The sequence below is a fragment of the Bos indicus genome, chromosome 6, assembly GCF_029378745.1.
Source record: "Bos indicus isolate NIAB-ARS_2022 breed Sahiwal x Tharparkar chromosome 6, NIAB-ARS_B.indTharparkar_mat_pri_1.0, whole genome shotgun sequence".
Lineage (NCBI taxonomy): Eukaryota > Metazoa > Chordata > Mammalia > Artiodactyla > Bovidae > Bos > Bos indicus.
In genome coordinates, this window is record NC_091765.1 from 46832408 (window position 1) to 46851348 (window position 18941).

Genomic DNA, 18941 nt, shown 5'->3' on the forward strand with positions numbered 1-18941 from the left:
GAAAGTCTCCAGTAGTTCCTCCTGAAGGAAGATCTGGGCCTGTGTTACACGGATACACAGGTATTCTTCTGTCTTCTGAGTGACTCATGTTAGTTACCTGAATTTTTTTCAGCAACAACATTGAACATTATAGAAATAGCCTTTTGAGTAATAAGTCAATTTTTTAGTATTCCAAAGTTTAGCATTTATTTTGCATGAAATTCTTAAAAATACTTAGTTGTGCTGAAAATTTTAAATTATGTCAGAGTTTTAAAATATGTTCAAACAGAAGACAACCCTTTACTCCATGTAAGTAAATTGGGTCGTTTGACAATTTAGTTTCAGATTTGAGTACTTAGTGATATCATGACAACCTATAAAAGTTAACTTATTGTCCAAAGTATATAAAGTACTCATAGGGGAGAACTTTTAAATAGTAAAGAGAAGACATAGGAATTACTCTTTCTGTTTTCTGACAAATTCTTTATCATATGCTTGGCTTATCTAGCATATGCTTAGTAGAAATACTGACATATTAGAATATGCCATTTTGTTGTTGTTGCTGTTTAGTCGCTGTCATCTAACTCTTTTGCAACCCCATGGACTGTAGGCCACCAGGATCCTCTGTCTGTGGGATTTCCCAGGCAAGAATGCTAGAGTAGGTTGCCATCTCCTTCTCCAGGGGGTCTTCCTGATCCAAGAATAAAACCCGCATCTCCTGCATTGGCAGGTGGATTCTTTACCACTGAGCCACCAGGGAAGCTAGAATATGCCATAGTTACAAATATTTTAATGCCATTGAATGGAGTTTAAGAAAGGCCTAGGTGCAATCAGATACCCTTTATTCATGTATTCATGTCAAATTATTGAGTGTCTGTTCTGATACAGGCACTGCATAAGAAAATGTTTATTAAGCTCACATTTTAGTGAAAAATGAGGGAAAGGCAAATACACAGTTATAATTTGATAAATGTTCTGGATAGAGGTTTATGCAATGTTCCATGCAAATACAATTAAAGGGGAAATAAATTCTGGGAGTAGTTCAGCTTAGTGGTGGCTTTAGAATAGAAATGTTATAAGAAATGTCTGGTTCTTTTTCCTTTATCTTAAAATTTTTTTAACTTTTTATAGAAGTGTGGTTGACATTTTATTATTAGATATACAACATAGTGATTTGACATTTATATACATTACAAATTGATCACCATAATAAGTCTAGTAACTGTCACTATACAAAGTTATTCCAGTTATTGTTGACTGTATTCCCTATGCTATACATTACATCCTCATGACTTATTTCTTTTATAACTGGAATCTTATTCCTCTTAATCCTCTTCACCTATTTTGTTCAGCCCCCCACCCCTCTCCCCTCTGGCTGTGTATCTATGAATCTATTGCTGTTTTGTTTGTCCATGTGTGGGTTTCTTTTTTTTTTAAGATTCCACATTATAAATGAAATCATTTGGTATTTTTTTTCCTCTGAGGAAATGTCTGGTTCTTAAAAGACAAAGAATTAGGAGAATGGGAAAAGCAAAAATAAGCATGAGCCATATGCACATGGTGATTAATGAGGAGAGATTAGCTTCGCATGGTGGTGAACAGCTCTGGCAGTTCAGGCTAGCCTTAACGAGCACTTGAGGTAGAACGAGGCATGTGTGAACAGAGAGAACAAATGTGAGATATGTCAGTACCATGACTTATCATTATAATCACTTCATCTTGAATGCATGTTCAACTCCCTTGCCCTTCTGCTTTCTAGTAGTAATTACCTGGCAAAACCTTAATCCTGGTTAAGTACAGCTATCCACCGATTCTGTGGCTACAGTGTGCGTTTGAAAGTGGCTGGAGAAAAACATGCAACCATGATAACTGCTTTTATTTAAATTCATGACCAAGAACCTCAAGAAAGTCCTTACTTTTCCTTGGCATTTCTACTTCATTTCCCTAATCCAATTTTCATCCATTCTCCTAGAAGACTTCTCATACCTCCCCTCTCTTCAAATCTCCACCTCTTCTGTCTCAGCTAATGACTCTGAATCCTGTTTCTGAAAAAAATAAAAGCTCTGAGAACAAACCCCCAAAGACACACACACACATACTCCCACCACCACTTGTATTCCTCATACCTGCATCTGCATCAATATACTCAGCTCCCTTTCTCTTATTATGGATAAATTATCCATGCTTTTATTTATAACAAAACCAATCTCTGCATTTGGACACTGAAACTCATTTCCCCTTGGTACTCAAAAGCAATGAAATTGTTAGTTTTTCCATCGTCAGTTTTCCTGTCTCTATTGGATCCCTCCTCTCACTATACAAATGTGCTATTATTTCTCTCATCTAAAAAAGAGGCAAAATAAAGCAAAACAAAAATCTTCCCTGATTCTTCATCACATCCAGCTACTGCGCCATTCCCCTATTCCCTGAGTTGGTGAAAGTTCTTTTTTTTAAATCTGTAGATATTGTTTCTAAGTCTTATCCTCCTGTTCTCTCTTGAACCTTCCTGAATAAGTCTTTTTCTCTGCCAACCTATCCCACTAAACTTATTTCATGTTGCTGAATCCAGTGATTATTTCCCAGTTCTCACCTTAACTTTATCTGTTTGGTCACTCAGTCACCCTCTCTTGGATTCTCTCTCTTCACTTGGCTTCTAGGATATCATGCTTTCAGGTTACTAGCTGGCACGCTCATTCACCTTTGCTGGTTTCTCTTTATTTTCCTGTCTTACCCTGGAGTACCCCAAGATAAGCCATTGAACCTCTTTTTTCCTCCTGTTCTTGCCGTTGGTGATCTCATTTATTCTCATGATTTTAAATACCATCTGTACACTGACACCTCCCAAATTTATGTTTGTCTTGTCTTTTTGGTCTTTCTGGACCTCTCCCTTCAACTCCAGGCTTGTGTACCTAGTCCCAGGGAGCTGTTGTTCTACCCAAACTCTTATTATTACCGTAGACCCATTTCCTGACCACTTTTCAGTTCCTAATTAAAATACACATCAAACTTTTACTAATATATACATGTGAGCATGCATTATCCCTCTTGTCTGCATTATTTTCCTCTGTAGCATGTACCACCAAATAACATACAATATATTTTACTTTTTTCCCCTCTATCTCCCTTCACAAAAGCAGAAACACTGTAAGGACAGGGATTTGGGATATTTTTTCATCCATAGTTGTATTCTCAGTCTTTAGAACCATGCCTGCCACATAGTAGATGTTCAAGTAAATACTTGTAGGAGGGAAGGAAGTATGGGAGGGAGGGAGGGAGGGAGGGATGAAGAGAAGGGAAAGGAAAGAAGGAAGGGCAGGAGAGAGGAGAGAAGGAAGAAACTCTCAAAGGCAGAATAAGGAGGATTTTGGTGACTGGCTAACTGTGCAGGTTGACTGAGAAGGAAGAATCAAGAATGACTGAGTTTGCAGGCTTTGGATAGTTAAAAGTATTGGGTTTCCAAGATGGCACTAGTGGTAAAGAACTCTCCTGCCAATGCAGGAGACTCAAGAGATGTGGGTTTGATCCCTGGGTCAGGAAGATCCCCTGGAGGAGGGCATGGCAGTCCACTCTAGTATTCTTGCCTGGAGAATCCCATGGACAGAGGAGCCTGATGGGCTATGGTCCACAGGGTCGCAAAGAGCTGGACACAACTAAAGTGACTTAACATGCATGGAAGTTAAGATCAGAAACACAGGAAGAATGTATAAGGTTGGAAATCAAGGGGACAGGTCAGAGAAGGATTTTTAAAGTATATTTTTCTCTGTAAGAATGTGATGAGAGTCCTTAGCCAAGCATGAAACTAAACCAGAAGTCTTTGTTAATTTTTCTCCCAGTATTCTCTGATTGGAAGTGAAATTATCAGCGCTATCTTGATCATTTACTTAGAGAGTGCTTATTAGGTGCCAAGAACTGCTCTAGATGCTTTATGTACTTACAGTACAGTTCTTACAACAGGTAGCTTTATTTCTGTTTCATAGATGAAGAAGCAGAGGCTCAGAGCTCAAACTATACCTGATAGCTACCAGGACCCAGGCTAGGTCTGTTCCATTTCAAAGCTTTGTAAGCCTAATTGCTCTTTGGTTTATGAAAATTTAAATCAGGGCAGAGGGTTTAAAAAAATGATTCTTGAAATTTTATCATTTGAAAATTCTCCAGATTAGTTTGGATAGAAATACAAGACGCACCACAAATTTTAAAATTGTGCAATAATTGTAAGTTAAACTGATTTTTCCAACAGACATACATCATTTCTTATATGCTTTTTATTACATAAATAACTTACTTCTCAGAAACATTCATTATAAATATCTTTTCAAAAACTAAAGGAAGCTTTAGTCCATGTAAATCTTCTGCAGCTGTATGTAGAACTGTTAGGTGTAATTCTGCTATAAAACTGTAGTTCAGACTTACACATCCAGCTTATACTTACACTCCCAACTTTTCTAAATAAAGTAAATCATTACATATGTAATCTCATCCACATAAAGTTCAATTTTTACTTAATTTGGGAATAATCAAAGTTGAATTTTCTAGTTAATTTGATTAAAACTGTCATCTTCATACAGTCACAACATTTCTAGCAAATTTACAGTTGAACTGTAACTTCATTACAGATACAAAATTGGATCTCAGAAGTTAAAACAGCTCAGGTTAAGATAGGAGTTGGCAGCTCTCTGCTTGCATGCTGGGGTTGCGCGTCAGTACATACTGTGTAACATCCCATCTCTGGCTTATCATCAGAGTCACGCTACAGTCACTGATGTTCTCTCAAGAGCAGTTTCAGATATCTTGTCTTCTCTAAGGCAATAGGGATTTTAGGTGTATATATTTAAGCACAGAGCTTCTCCTAACATTACTATGTTCCCACCAGTTTCAAAGAGAAAGTTAATACAAATGTTTCTTTAGGAACTGTATTCCCTCTAGGCAATGATAGAAGGATATTTATAAGTATACTTTCTTTTGCATTATTTATTTTATTTGTACTTATTTATTTTATTTGTATTAGTTTATTAGTAGTTATTTATTGTTACATTAATTGTATAATTTTATTAGTTATATTAGTTGTATTAGCTGATTGGTGCTGCTATAGCAAATTAACATAAATTTAGTGGCTTAAAACAAAACAAATCTATTCTCCTACAGTTCTGTCTGAAGATTGGAAATTTTTTGAAATGGGCTTTAGTGGGCTAAAATCAAGGTGTTGTCAGGGCTGTCTGTGTTTCTTCCAGAGGCTCTGGAAAATAGTACCTTTCCTTGAATAAGAAAAATAAAGTTATAGATACCAGAAAGGATACAAAATTATGATCAAATATAGGAACTAACTGAAAACCATTAGAATTATAATTCAGTTAAATACCTGTTTACCAAATAAAATATTGAAATCATTTATTCTTTTAAATATGAGAAATAATCATTTGGCATATATAATGTAAAGTAAAGAGCCAGGCAACATAAGTCCTTCATTCCTAAAGAGAGTCTGGGCCGCATGTCCCAGTGGCCACTGCAGACTGCCACTGTCTTAGTCCCCATCATCGTCATAATCTGCAGGGCTTCCCTGCTTCTGCCCTTGCCTGCCCCCACCCCCACCCCACACCGCACCCACCACGCCCAGTTCTCTTCATAGTGACTAGAGGAATCCTTATAAAGTCAGTTAGATCATTTCACTATTCTGCTGAAAACTTTGCAGTGGAGCTGCACTTCACTCCCAATAAAAGCGGAGATCCTGACGATGCCTGGCATAATTTGGCCTCTTTTCCTCTCTCACATATCTCTTTCCACTCATCTGCTCCAGCCACACTTGGTTTTCTCCAGCACATCAGGAGCACTTCTGCCTTAGCACCGCTGCGATTATTGGCTTTTCTGCCTGGCATGTTCTTCCCCCTGATATCTAAATGTTAATGTCCTCAAGTTCTTTCAGGTCTTCCATCAGATGTTGTCTTCTCAATGAAGTTCACCCTGATTGTTCTCTTTAAAATGGCAGTTCTCCTTCCTTATCCCTCCTTTACTTTGTTCCTGTAGCACTCACCAACCAATCTGTTATATAATGTAATTATTTACAAGGTTTGCTATTTATCTCCCCCTGCCCCAATCAGGCTCCTTAAGGGAGGTTTTTTGTTTATCTGTCTGTTTCCTTTGTCATATCCCAAGCGCGAGAGCACAGAGGGGTGAAACTGATTAAGAGTTGCGGCAGGTTGAATAAGTATTGGTCAACCTTCAACCTGTAGGAGTCAGGTAGGAGTGACTAGAGAACTAGAGAGGCATCTTTCAAAAAGATAATGGCTGAGAATTTTCCAGAAATGAGCATAAACAAAAGTTCACAGTGAAGAAACATGGTGGTCTCAAGCCATAGAAATAAAAACAAACCCAAAATTAAATATACTCCCGGGGGAAAACTATAGAATATGGAATAAAATTTAAAGTAGTAGGAGTAGTAGTAATGACTATAGCTAACATTGTAATAATACTCACTATGTGTTAGGCACTGCTTTAAGCACTTTATGTGTATTAATTAAGTCCTACAGTAGACTTTGAAGTAGATATTAATATTGTATATGTATGACATAGAGGAAACTGAGACTCTAAGAAGTCCAGTAACTTGCCTGATATCACACATCTAGTAAGTGGTGGGGCTATATTTTGGACTCCAGCAATTTAGTTTCAAAATAAATTTCAGATGAGCTAATGATTTTATTACCAAATGATTTTATCAAATTGCTAAACAAAATTGCCTGATTTTGTCAGGAGGCACTAGATTATTACTGTTGGTTGTTGTTTGGTTAGTCACAAAGTCATGACCAGCTCTTTGTGACCCCATGGACTGTAACTCACCAGTCTCCTGTGTACATGGGATTTCCTGGGCAAGAATACTGGAATGAGTTGCCATTTCCTTCTCCAGGGAATCTTCCCAACCCAGGGATGAAACCCAAGTCTTCTGCACTGGCAGGCAGATTCTTTACCACTGAGCCACCTGGGATACTGTGGCAACATGTAAATCCAAAAATCTCAGCAACTTAAAACAACAGAGGTTTATTTCTTGCTCGTGGTCATATTAACCCCAGATAGGATGGGGACATAGTTCTGTCATCCTCACTCCAGCACCCAGGTTAATGGCATAACCACTGTCTGGGACACTGATGGTTTCTGTGCAGAGGGAAAGAGGGACCCTGCTTAACTACTCTGGTTCTTAGAGCTTCCATTTGGAAACTTTCAAATGACACATACCTAGTTCATTGAGTAAAGAGCAAATCTCATGGGCACACCTAACACCAAAGTGGACAAAAAATATAAGCTGACATATGTTCTCAAAGGGAAAGAACCAGAAATGTTTGATGATAAACACCATTTACTTCATAGTTTAAGGGAATATGTATAGTAGACTATTATAAATGAGGGAAGGGACTTTCCAAGCATGAAAGTATTGGTAGATTTGAGCATATAAAAATTAAAAATAACTGTGTCAAACATAATTAACAAATCATTGAGCAGAGCCATTTATAACATATAATTTGACCATAGGTTAGTGTCCTTAACATGTAAAAATTTAAACAAATCAGTAATTAAAAAAACATCAATTTTAAAATGGACTAAGATGATGAACTGGAAAATAATGAAAGAAATGCAAATGGAAAAGTGGTCAACCTCATTAGTAACTAAAGCACAGTGCCATTTTTTTTTTACCTATAAGATGATCATAAACCATTTTGATGAGAGTAAGAGAAAATGTGTACTATCTTATTGCTGTCCATGTTAAAAACAAAAGCAAAATCTTTCTGAAAGGCAGTTTTTCTATGTATGTGAAGAGTTTTAGATTTAAAATGCCCATCACTTTGACCAGACAGCTAGTCCAGTTTTAGAAATTTAAATAAAGGTGTACATAAATATTTAGCTATCAAGAAGTCCACTGCAGCATTATTTATAGCTGGGGAAAAGTGGAAATAATTAAATGTTCAACAATAAAAGGTTATATATTATTCATCTGCACAGTGGAATATTCTGCAATGTTAAAAATGTGGGTAGAAAATACTTATAATATTGAAATAGAGTATAGGATAGTGTGCATTATCCTATTTTGTTTGAAAATGTATGTGTGTATGTATAAGAACAATCTGAAAGGATATACATTAAAATATTAACATTGGTGGGATTGTAGGTGTTTTTTCTTTTCTTTGATTATTTGTATTTCTAACGTTCTGGTTTTTGTCACAAACATGTATTGCTCGTGTAGTCTTTTAAAATAAGAATAAATTAGTGGCAGTGGTCAGTGTGCGTCTTGCCTTTGGGCCTGACTGATGCCCAGTCTCCGTATCTGTCCTGTTTCTAAAGCTGGGCCCCTTCCTCGTGCCTTGAAACCATGGTTCCTCTCTCCATTCGCTCCTGCTGCTGGTCCAGCCCTACTTTGTGCCTGTGTTCTGTTAACTGGCTTTCTCTGCCTTTTCTGTTATTCCCGAATTCTTTTCTCAGTGATGTTTTTTGAATCCCACATCTTTCACTACCAGGACCCAGATTTCCTATCACTAATCCTCTTCCTGGGGATTGGTCCCCTGTGCCAAAATTCCAAGCTGAAATCAGCAGTTCAGATCCTCTTACTGGACATCTTTGATTTTGACTGTCTGTCCTGCCTTTTTCACCTCCAGGTAGAGTGGTCAGGACAGCCAGCTCCTAACGTGTGTTGGACCACCACTTGTTCTACTGCTGCTAATCTCTTCTGGATACTTTGAGTTGCCTTCCCCCCACCTCTGACATGCCCACTGCCAGCTGCCGCATCCCAGCAGTGAGCCTGGTCCCAGTTTCCTGCACTTTCCAAACTGCTGTGTGCCACTGTAGTTATCAAGGGTTCCCTCTCTACATTCTTTATCTTATTAAATTTCTCTCAGTTGGTTCTTTTTTCCAGATAGAAAATACACTAATCAACTGGGTAATACAGAATCAACTGGTAGGTAGCAGCTAGCATTTTCTCCAGTTGTTCAAGGTTTAGGTGACTTAACAGTGAGAAACCTTTGGGTGAACTTGGGCCATCACACTTGGTTATCTTAACACTACCATAGGTGTACCAGTAGAGGGCACTCTTCCCATTGGCAGGTACTGTACTGAACTTGAGGAAGTCTATCTACCTCGGTACCTCATAAGCAGACATAGCAATGAATTACCTGTTATAAAACAGTGCTTAATTGTTTGTTTTTTCCCCAATGTTGTACCCAGGTGTTACTTTGTTTTTCCAGAGATACATCTGTATTGAGTCATTTTGCATACAACAGTGCTTCACCACCGAAATCATACATAAGAGGTAAACTTTTCTTAATTAAAGGAAATATTCTTTAGCACTTACATAATCATACCAAGACTGTTCATTTTATAACATATATTATATTTAAAAAAATTTTTATTGTAAATTATTTAAAAAGATGTCTTTTAAGTTATTATAACCATCCTTTTACTCCCAAGCAACTTATCACAAATCACAGGAAAGTGGATCTCCAAAACAGTGTTTAAAGTTACCTTCTTTATTTTTCCTGTTCGCGCTATCCTCTGTTGCAGCTTGTGTCATATATGTTGACTTTTATTCCCCCTTCTCACTATGACTTTATCATTTGAATTTGCTTTTTCTACTTTTTTTTTTGCCTTCGTTATTCCTTCTCTTAATGTTACACCACACTTGAAAGTTTGATATGATTTATATGCAATTAGCATTCTGATTTCTAGTTAGTGCTTTCTTATCTTTATCCCTAGCTGCCTACAAGATAATGCTATTTCAGTATGCTGCTGGCACCTGACGGCTGAGCTAATGGTCAGCTAAAAGACTTTCCCCTGATTTCTCATTTTTATTAAGTAGTGAACTCCCAGCACTGAAAGCTTGTGAACCTATTGTGTATGGTTTTCTGCTGTTCCCATAAAGAAGGAAGCTGTTTGCCTGTATCTCCTAAGTCCGACTGTCTGCCTGATCCTGCCCTAAGACAGGCCCACATTCCCAGGGCTAGGATCAGGCTCCCCCCAAACTTGGGGGCTCTCTCAGATACATTGCTTCTACACTGAATTGATAGAAACAGTTGGTTTGCTTGTTTGTTTCTTTAACATCATCTGCTGAAAAACTGATTGTAGAACTTAATTATCTAATGGACTCACCTCTAAATTCAGCCAGGATTTTAAAGCCCTGTCTTAACCTACCTAACTTTGGCTCCCTGTTTATTCCACATTACCGCATATTCATTCTAAATCTCTATATATTCCCTACACAGAAGGATTCCTTTTCCTTCACCCCCAAAATCATAGGTTCTTGAAGAACTAGTCTATATCTCACAGTATCAGAAAAACTGAGATTATTTCCTTCTATGTAGGGAAAAACCCAGTTCTTTCCTATTGTATTTCCCAGTAGTGTGTTTACGACTCACACAAAACACTTCACTTCTGACGCTTTTGTTTACACGTATGTGGGAGTTTTGCCCCACAATAACAAGCAAGTCTTGGCACCACCTGGGTATCCTACGTTTTAACTCAATTCTAATCTTGTCTACCTAGAGATGGTGTCAGATCCCACAGGTTAGGGACTCAGTCCCACAGTACTGCCCCCCTACACACACACACACACACACACACACACACACTGTTCAGACACCAGTCACAAGCATAGGTTGTCGCCTGTGCTTCTGACCAACTGGCTATAGGTTGGAGGTTCCAACAAACCCCTCTTTGGGTTTGATTAATTTTCTAGGGTGGCCCACAGAGCTCAGGGAAACATGTACTTGTATTTACCAGCTTGTTAAAGGATATGATAAAGAATACAGATGAACAACCAGATGAAGAGATACATAGAGCTAGCTCTGGGAGGGTCACGAGCACAGGAGTTTCTGTCCCTGTGGAATTGGGGTGTGTTATCGTCCCAGTGTTGACCTGTTTGCCCACCTGAAAGTTCTTCAAACCCCCTACTGTTGGGGTTTAAGTCTTCCTCACATATTTTGAAAGTCGCTTAGTCATGTCTGACTCTTTGCAACCTGATGGACTGTAGCCTGCCAGGCTCCTCTGTCCATGAAATTTTCCAGGCAAGAATACCAGAGTGGATATCCATTCCCTTCTTCAGGAGATCTTCCCAACCCAGGGATCAAACCCAGGTCTCCCACATTGCAGGTGGATTCTTTACTGTCTGAGCCACCAGGGAAGCCCACATAGGCATAATCGATTATTAAATACCATTTCCAGTCCTTCCAGAGTATGGGGGGTGAGGCTGAAAATTCCAAGCTTCTAATCATGGCTTGGTCTTTCTGGTGACAAGCCCCCATTCAGGAGCCCACTCAGGTCACCCGAATAGAACAAAAGATATTCTTAATGCTAGTTTCATTTAGGAATTGACAAGGGTTTCAGAAGCCTTGTATCAGGGACAGCATCAAAGACAAATACTAGCATAAGAGATGCTCCTAGTGCTCTTATCAAACTTAGGAAATATCAAGGATTTCAGGAGCTCCGTGCCAGCAACCAGGGGCAGAGACCAATTATACATTCTCTATTATCTCTTACTCACCAAGTCCACTAATCTCTCATCAAGTTCCCTCTCCTCTAAACCTCTAAAACACGTAAAGCCTGTGCCAGAAAATTCAGCAAACATATCTTAATGTTCCCTGTTGTAGTCTGGACTATAAGCCCTGTGGTTCAAGGCCCATATTTTACATCTGTTCTGTTTGCCTCTTGGCACCTAGCCCAGTATTGAGTACTCAGCAGGTATTCTCTATCATCCATCCCTCTGGATACCTGTCAACCTACCATCTATCTATCATTTCATTTTCTTCTTACTCACAAGATCAATCCTTGTTGTCTCCACTTTAACCTAAACTGCTCATCCAGTTCTCCATTTTTTCTTTGCCACCATTCCCAACAAGAAATACAAAAATTGTTTTAATTAAAATCTTGCCTTAAAGTCAAATGCAAAAATGCATATGTCTTTTCAGTAGACTCAACAGTGTTAGAAAAACCGTCGAGATAAACATTACCTACTTTTTCACACTTCAGTGGAAAGTGGGAAAAACCTCAGACCTTTAAATGTTTTGAGGAGAAAATTTTTTAAACTCCTTTAAATATTTAGTTGTGGTAAATATACTTTAATTTTCTGAGACAATGTTGATATCAAATATTTATTCTGTGACTCAGACTAAAGAATCTGCCTGCAGTACAGGAGACCCAGATTTGATCCCTGGGTCGGGAAGATCCCCTAGAGAGGGGAATAGCAACCCACTCCAGTATTCTTGCCTAGAGAATCCCATGGACAGAGGAACCTGGTGGGCTATGGTCCATAGAATCACAAAGAGTTGGATATGACTAAGCAACTTTCACACTTTAGGTCATATTAATTGTTTAAGGACTCAGAAAATATGACCACTGTCCAGTGATAGATATTTAATTTAAACTCTTCTCCCATTCCATAAAAATGATAAACTAATGAGGTATTACAAAGCTTAGACTTACTTTAATGACAAAAATAGAATTACTTATAATTAATACAACAGTTCTGTGCTTACAAATAGATGCTGCTCTTAAGTGCTTAAGGAGCTTGAAAACATTTGTTTTTTAAATTATTTGCATCACTTGCCTTGTACTTAAATTTTCATTGTTAACCTTCATTGATGAAAAGATTTGCTGATACCAAAAGATTGGCTGGCATATTTTCAAATTAATTTCTTATGAAATGAAAGGAGATTGTACTATAGTAGTTTTTAAAATTCCACTAATTATTAGTATATTCACAAAGTTAGTTAATTTTTAAAGTTTTTTCTATTTTATTTAACAATATTGGAACTCTGTGTGTTTTTTCTCTTACAGGAAAACTAGGACTAGAAGAATATGCTGTCTTTTATCCACCAAATGGTAAGAGTAATGTTATTGCTTCCTCTAGTGGGAAATAGGAAAATTACAACTTTTATAATAGGAATGTGACTTTATTATTCTCTATCTTTAAATGAACAATAATTTATCATCTAAAATAAACCTTCTGTAAAATAACTATTCTAATGAAGTTTTCCATATTTGTGGTAGGTCTGTGCTGAGCTGTGCATGGCCTTTCTGATTTCCCTTGAGACCAGTAATAGTATTTGTGAGCAAGCTAAGAAGACTCAGGTGTTAAGTGCAGGGCATGTAGCTTTGCTCTGAAGGACACTAACTCGTCTGTCCAGTACCTTCCCGTGGCTTTACTGGAGCAGTGCCCCAATGAGTGGATTGCCATGTATTGCACTTTGTTGTTCTCATGGTTTGACAAGTGTGGTGGTGGGGGTGGTGGTTTAGTCGCTAGGTCCTGTGTGACTCTTGAGACCCCATGGACTGTAGCCTGCCAGTCTCCTGTCTATGGGATTCTCCAGGTAAGAATACTGGAGTGGGTTGCCATTTCCTTCTCCAGAGGATCTTCCCTACCCAGGAATCAAACCCAGGTCTCCTGTATTGCAGGCAGATTCTTTATCGACTGAACTAGGAGGGAAGCCTCTTGACAAGTGTAGTATTTATGAAATAAAAAATATTTCAAGAAATGTAACTCCAAAAATTTGTATTTTGATTAAAGTGGTCAAATGTATAATGACTCCTTTTGAAATTCTTAGTTTTAAAGATATGCTCCTTGGAAAAGCACTATATAGCAGTCCTTATTATGATAATATAAAGTGGCATCCTGAAGAAGTTATTTCACTCCAGCAGAGTTAAGACCGTGGCCTTTGTAATCCTGTAGACCTGGGTTCAGATCCCAGTTCTTGCAGCTCACCCTATGACCTTGGGTAAGTTATGCATTTTGCCAGACTTGATTCGTCATCTATAGCACATGGGTAACAGATTAAAGGAGATACACTGTATGAAACAGCACAGTTGGATGTGTAGTGAGTGCTCAGCAGATGCAACTTACACGCCGGGCTTAGCTTCCTTACTGACCAGCCCACATGAAGCTCACAGACAGCGCCGAGAAAGCACAGGCTGCCTCCTTGTGCCTCCCACTTCTGTCCCGGGCCCCCTCCTCTGCCCCTCCTTGAGCGCTGCAGTTCCAGCGGCCCACCCCGCCCGACTTCTGCTGCTCCTCTTGGTTTTCTCCGTGCAGCTCTTCTTTGCAAACATTTTCCTAGGACTTCTTATCTGCTCTCTTGCTTCTGTTTGTTAATTGCTCTTCTATCTGTTAATTCAGTTCTGACTTCTACATTATTTAACTCAAACTTAACATGTCTTAAGCTGAAGTAAATTAACTTTCATATTTATAAAAGAAAAAAAAAAGCAAAATTAAATTAAAAAAAACAGAACAATAACAATAAAAACCCAAATACTGAACTGTTTCTCTCTCACTTAAGTGTGCCTGCCAGTCATTCAAGGCCTAACATCTGGTAGTCATCATGATTCTTTTCAGTCTTGGATCCTCTTCCTCCAACAAATCATGAGGATATTCCAATTTTATCTTCAAAACCCATCTGGGACCCTCATGGCATCATCATAACTACTACCTTGCCCTCATTCAGCCTTTAGACACCAGTAGATACAGACTCGGAGAAGACAATGGCACCCCACTCCAGTACTCTTCCCTGGAAAATCCCATAGATGGAGGAGCCTGGTGGGCTACAGTCCATGGGGTCGCTAAGAGTTGGACACGGCTGAGCAACTTCACTTTCACTTTTCACTTTCATGCATTGGAGAAGTAAATGGCAACCCACTCCAGTGTTCTTGCCTTGAGAATCCCAGGGACGGGGGAGCCTGGTGGGCTGCTGTCTATGGGATCGCACAGAGTCGGACATGACTGAAGCAACTTAGCAGCAGCAGACGCAGAGTACATCGTGAGAAACGCTGGGCTAGAGGAAGCACAAGCTGGAATCAAGATTGCCAGGAGAAATATCAATAACCTCAGATATGCAGATGACACCACCCTTATGGCAGAAAGTGAAGAAGAACTAAAGAGCCTCTTGATGAAAGTGAAAGAGGAGAGTGAAAAAGTTGGCTTAAAGCTCAACATTCAGAAAACTAAAATCATGGCATCCGGTCCCATCACTTCATGGCAAATAGATGGGGAAACAGTGTCAGACTTCATTTTTTTGGGCTCCAAAATCACTGCAGATGGTGACTGCAGCCATGAAATTAAAAGACGCTTACTGCTTGGAGTAAGTAACTGACCAACCTCAGTTAAGTTCAGTTCAGTTCAGTTGCTCAGTCGTGTCCGACTCTTTGCCTAGACAGCATATTAAAAAGCAGAGACATTACTTTATCAACAAAGGTCTGTCTAGTCAAGGCTATGGTTTTTCCAGTGGTCATGTATGGATTTGAGAGTTGGACTACAAAGGAAAGCTGAGCGCTGAAGAATTGCTGCTTTTGAACTGTGGTGTTGAAGAAGGCTCTTTAGAGTCCCTTGGACTGCAAGGAGATCCAACCAGTCCATCCTAAAGGAGATCAGTCCTGGGTATTCATTGGAAGGACTGATGTTGAAGCTGAAACTCTAATCCTTTGGCCACCTGATGTGAAGAGCTGAGTCATTGGAAAAGACCCTGATGCTGGGAAAGATTGAGGGCAGGAGGAGAAGGGGATGACAGAGGATGAGATGGTTGGATGGCATCACCGACTCAATGGACATGGGTTTGGGTGGACTCCATGAATTGGTGATGGACAGGGAGGCCTAGTGTGCTGCGGTTCATGGGGTTGCAAAGAGTCAGACACGACTGAGTGACTGAACTGAACAGAACTGAGACACCTAACTGATTTCCCTTCCTCTAGGCTTTTCTAGCCTTGTTCTGTTTTTCACAGTGCTGTCTGAGTTGTATATCTAAAAGGAAAATCTGAAATTTGTCATTTTTCTCCCTAAAGTTTCTTAATGGCTCTGCATTTCTTTATAAGCAATACCCAAACCTCTCAGGAAGCATAAGAAGGTCCCTCTTGACTCTGGCCCCTATTCAGTCTAACTCCTAGCTTCATTTCTCACAATTTCGTATTTTACTTTTTTAAAAATCACAAAATATCAAATTAGTAACTCTTTGCACAAGCATACTCTCACAGAAGCAGTATGCTGCTTCCTGCCTCGTTACCTCGCCTGGTCCTGTGATTGCAATAGCCCACTCAGCCCTTCTTCACCTGGCTGCCCTCCAGGTTCAACTCAGGCATGATCCTCTTCAGGAACCTTTCCCTGGATCCCCAGGTGAGGTTAAGGGCCATTCTTCTAGACTCTTATAGTACCCAATGTGAAAATCTTTGCTATCTCATATTATATTTTCTTGGCATTGATTGTATATGCTTTATCACCCCCTCTACATTGCAGGCCTTGTGAGGTTCAGGACTGTAGCATTCATTTTTGTTCCTCCAGGATCTCATTATAGTAGGACTTTCAGTTCAGTTCAGTCACTCAGTTGTGTCCGACTCTTTGCAACCCCATGAATTGCAGCACGCCAGGCCTCCCTGTCCATCACCAACTCCCGGAGTTCACTTAAACTCATGTCCATCAAGTTGGTGATGCCATCCAGCCATCTCATCCTCTGTCATTGCCTTCTCCTCCTGCCCCCAATCCCTCCCAGCAGCAGAGTCTTTTCCAATGAGTCAACTCTTCGCATGAAGTGGCCAAAGTACTGGAGTTTCAGCTTTAGCATCATTCCTTCCAAAGAAATCCCAGGGCTGATCTCCTTCAGAATGGACTGGTTGGATCTCCTTGCAGTCCAAGGGACTCTAAAGAGCCTTCTCCAACACCACAGTTCAAAAGCATCAATTCCTCAGCACTCAGCCTTCTTCACAGTCCAACTCTCACATCCATAATGACTACTGGAAAAACCATAGCCTTGACTAGACGGACCTTTGTTGGCAAAGTAATGTCTCTGCTTTTGAATATGCTATCTAGGTTGGTCATAACTTTCCTTCCAAAGAGTAAGCATCTTTTAATTTCATGGCTGCAATCACCATCTGCAGTGATTTTGCAGCCCAGAAAAATAAAGTCTGACACTGTTTCCACTGTTTCCCCATCTATTTGCCATGAAGTGATGGGACTTTAATGAGTATTTAAAAAGCCAATTTAGAGGCTTTTTACTTTTAACATGTATGTATAACCTTTGTTACATCTGTCTCCCCAGAAACTTAATTTTATAGTTATATAAGGATTGAGAAATAAAAAATAATTATCTCTGAAGGGCCAGATGAGATGTCCATGGAATCAAGTTCCTTTCCTCTATTCATAGAAGAGCTTTTCCAACTTAGTTTAGCATATATTAGCTTTTATTTGACACACATGCCTAACAAACTTGGTTTATGGGTTTTTGAAAAGGCAGAGGAACCAGAGATCAAATTGCCAACATCTGCTGGATCATGGAAAAAGCAAGAGAGTTCCAGAAAAACATCTATTTCTGCTTTATTGACTATGCCAAAGCCTTTGACTGTGTGGATGACAATAAACTGTGGAAAATTCTGAAAGAGATGGGAATACCAGACCACCTGACCTGCCTCTTGAGAAATCTGTATGCAAGTCAGGAAGCAACAGTTAGAACTGGACATGGAACAACAGACTGGTTCCAAATAGGAAAAGGAGTTCATCAAGGCTGTATATTGTCACCCTGCTTATTTAACTTCTATGCAGAGTACATCATGAGAAACGCTGGACTGGAAGAAACACAAGCTGGAATCAAGATTGCCAGAAAAAATATCAATAACCTCAAATATGCAGATGACACCACCCTTATGGCAGAAAGTGAAGAGGAACTCAAAAGCCTCTTGATGAAAGTGAAAGTGGAGAGTGAAAAAGTTGGCTTAAAGCTCAACATTCAGAAAACGAAGATCATGGCATCCAGTCCCATCACTTCATGGGAAATAGATGGGGAAACATTGGAAACAGTGGCTGACTTTATTTTTTGGGCTCCCAAATCACTGGAGATGGTGACTGCAGCCATGAAATTAAAAGACGCTTACTCCTTGGAAGGAAAGTTATGACCAACCTAGATAGCATATTCAAAAGCAGAGACATTACTTTGCCAACAAAGGTCTGTCTAGTCAAGGCTATGGTTTTTCCTGTGGTCATGTATGGATGTGAGAGTTGGACTGTGAAGAAGGCTGAGAACCAAAGAATTGATGCTTCTGAACTGTGGTGTTGGAGAAGACTCTTGAGAGTCCCTTACTGCAAGGAGATCCAACCAGTCCATTCTGAAGGAGATCAGCCCTGGGATTTCTTTGCAAGGAATGATGCTAAAGCTGAAACTCCAGTACTTTGGCCACCTCATGGGAAGAGTTGACTCATTGGAAAAGACTCTGATGCTGGGAAGGATTGGGGGCAGGAAGAGAAGGGGACAACAGAGGATGAGATGGCTGGATATCATCACTGACTCGATGGACATGAGTCTGAGTGAACTCCGGGAGTTGGTGATGGACAGGGAGGCCTGGCGTGCTGCAATTCATGGGGTCACAAAGAGTCGGGCACGACTGAGCGACTGAACTGAACTGAACTGAACTCACTCCAGTGTTCTTGCCTGGAGATTCCCAGGGACAGGGGAGCCTGGTGGGCTGCTGTCTGGTGGGTCGCAAAGAGTCGGACACGACTGAAGCGACTTGGCAGCAGCAGCAGCATACCCCTGTAAAAAAAAAAAATGAAAAGAAGCTGATATAGATTGGAGAATGACTAACAACAGTAGAAGTGAAAATCAGAGACCTCGCAAAGGAAAATAGAAAAGCTATAAAACAGCATATAAAAGCACACCTGCAAATCAGTCTGGGACCATTTTATGTAAAAGCCAATAGCCCTCTTCCTTTTAAAAAAGTATCATTAGGTTGTAACACATATATTAATTTGAGACTTTTATAATGAGCTTAAGGCACCAAGAAAAAAATATTGTTATAGCAACAATAGTAATAGTAGTCATCAGTATCAGCTAACATTTTCCATGCAGAACTATGTAGTAGGGAGTGCACTACATACATTATATGTTTTAATTCATTTAATCCGTACAAGAACCTTCTCAGCCAACTTACTACTAGTATTATCCCTACTTACAGATAGAGGAGCTGAGGCA

At 39.5% G+C, this 18941-nt stretch overlaps 1 protein-coding gene across 5 annotated transcripts in view; it reads left to right on the forward strand.

Moving 5' to 3' along the window:
* The window catches only part of TBC1D19 (TBC1 domain family member 19), a 156936-nt gene that overhangs the window by 95676 nt on the left and 42319 nt on the right, over positions 1 to 18941 (forward strand). For all 5 annotated transcript variants that reach the window (XM_019962555.2, XM_070791250.1, XM_070791252.1 and 2 more), the window contains 2 exons: positions 9178 to 9262; positions 12781 to 12825. In XM_019962555.2, the coding sequence (XP_019818114.2) occupies positions 9178 to 9262; positions 12781 to 12825 (130 nt within the window). The remainder of the gene's footprint in view (positions 1 to 9177; positions 9263 to 12780; positions 12826 to 18941) is intronic.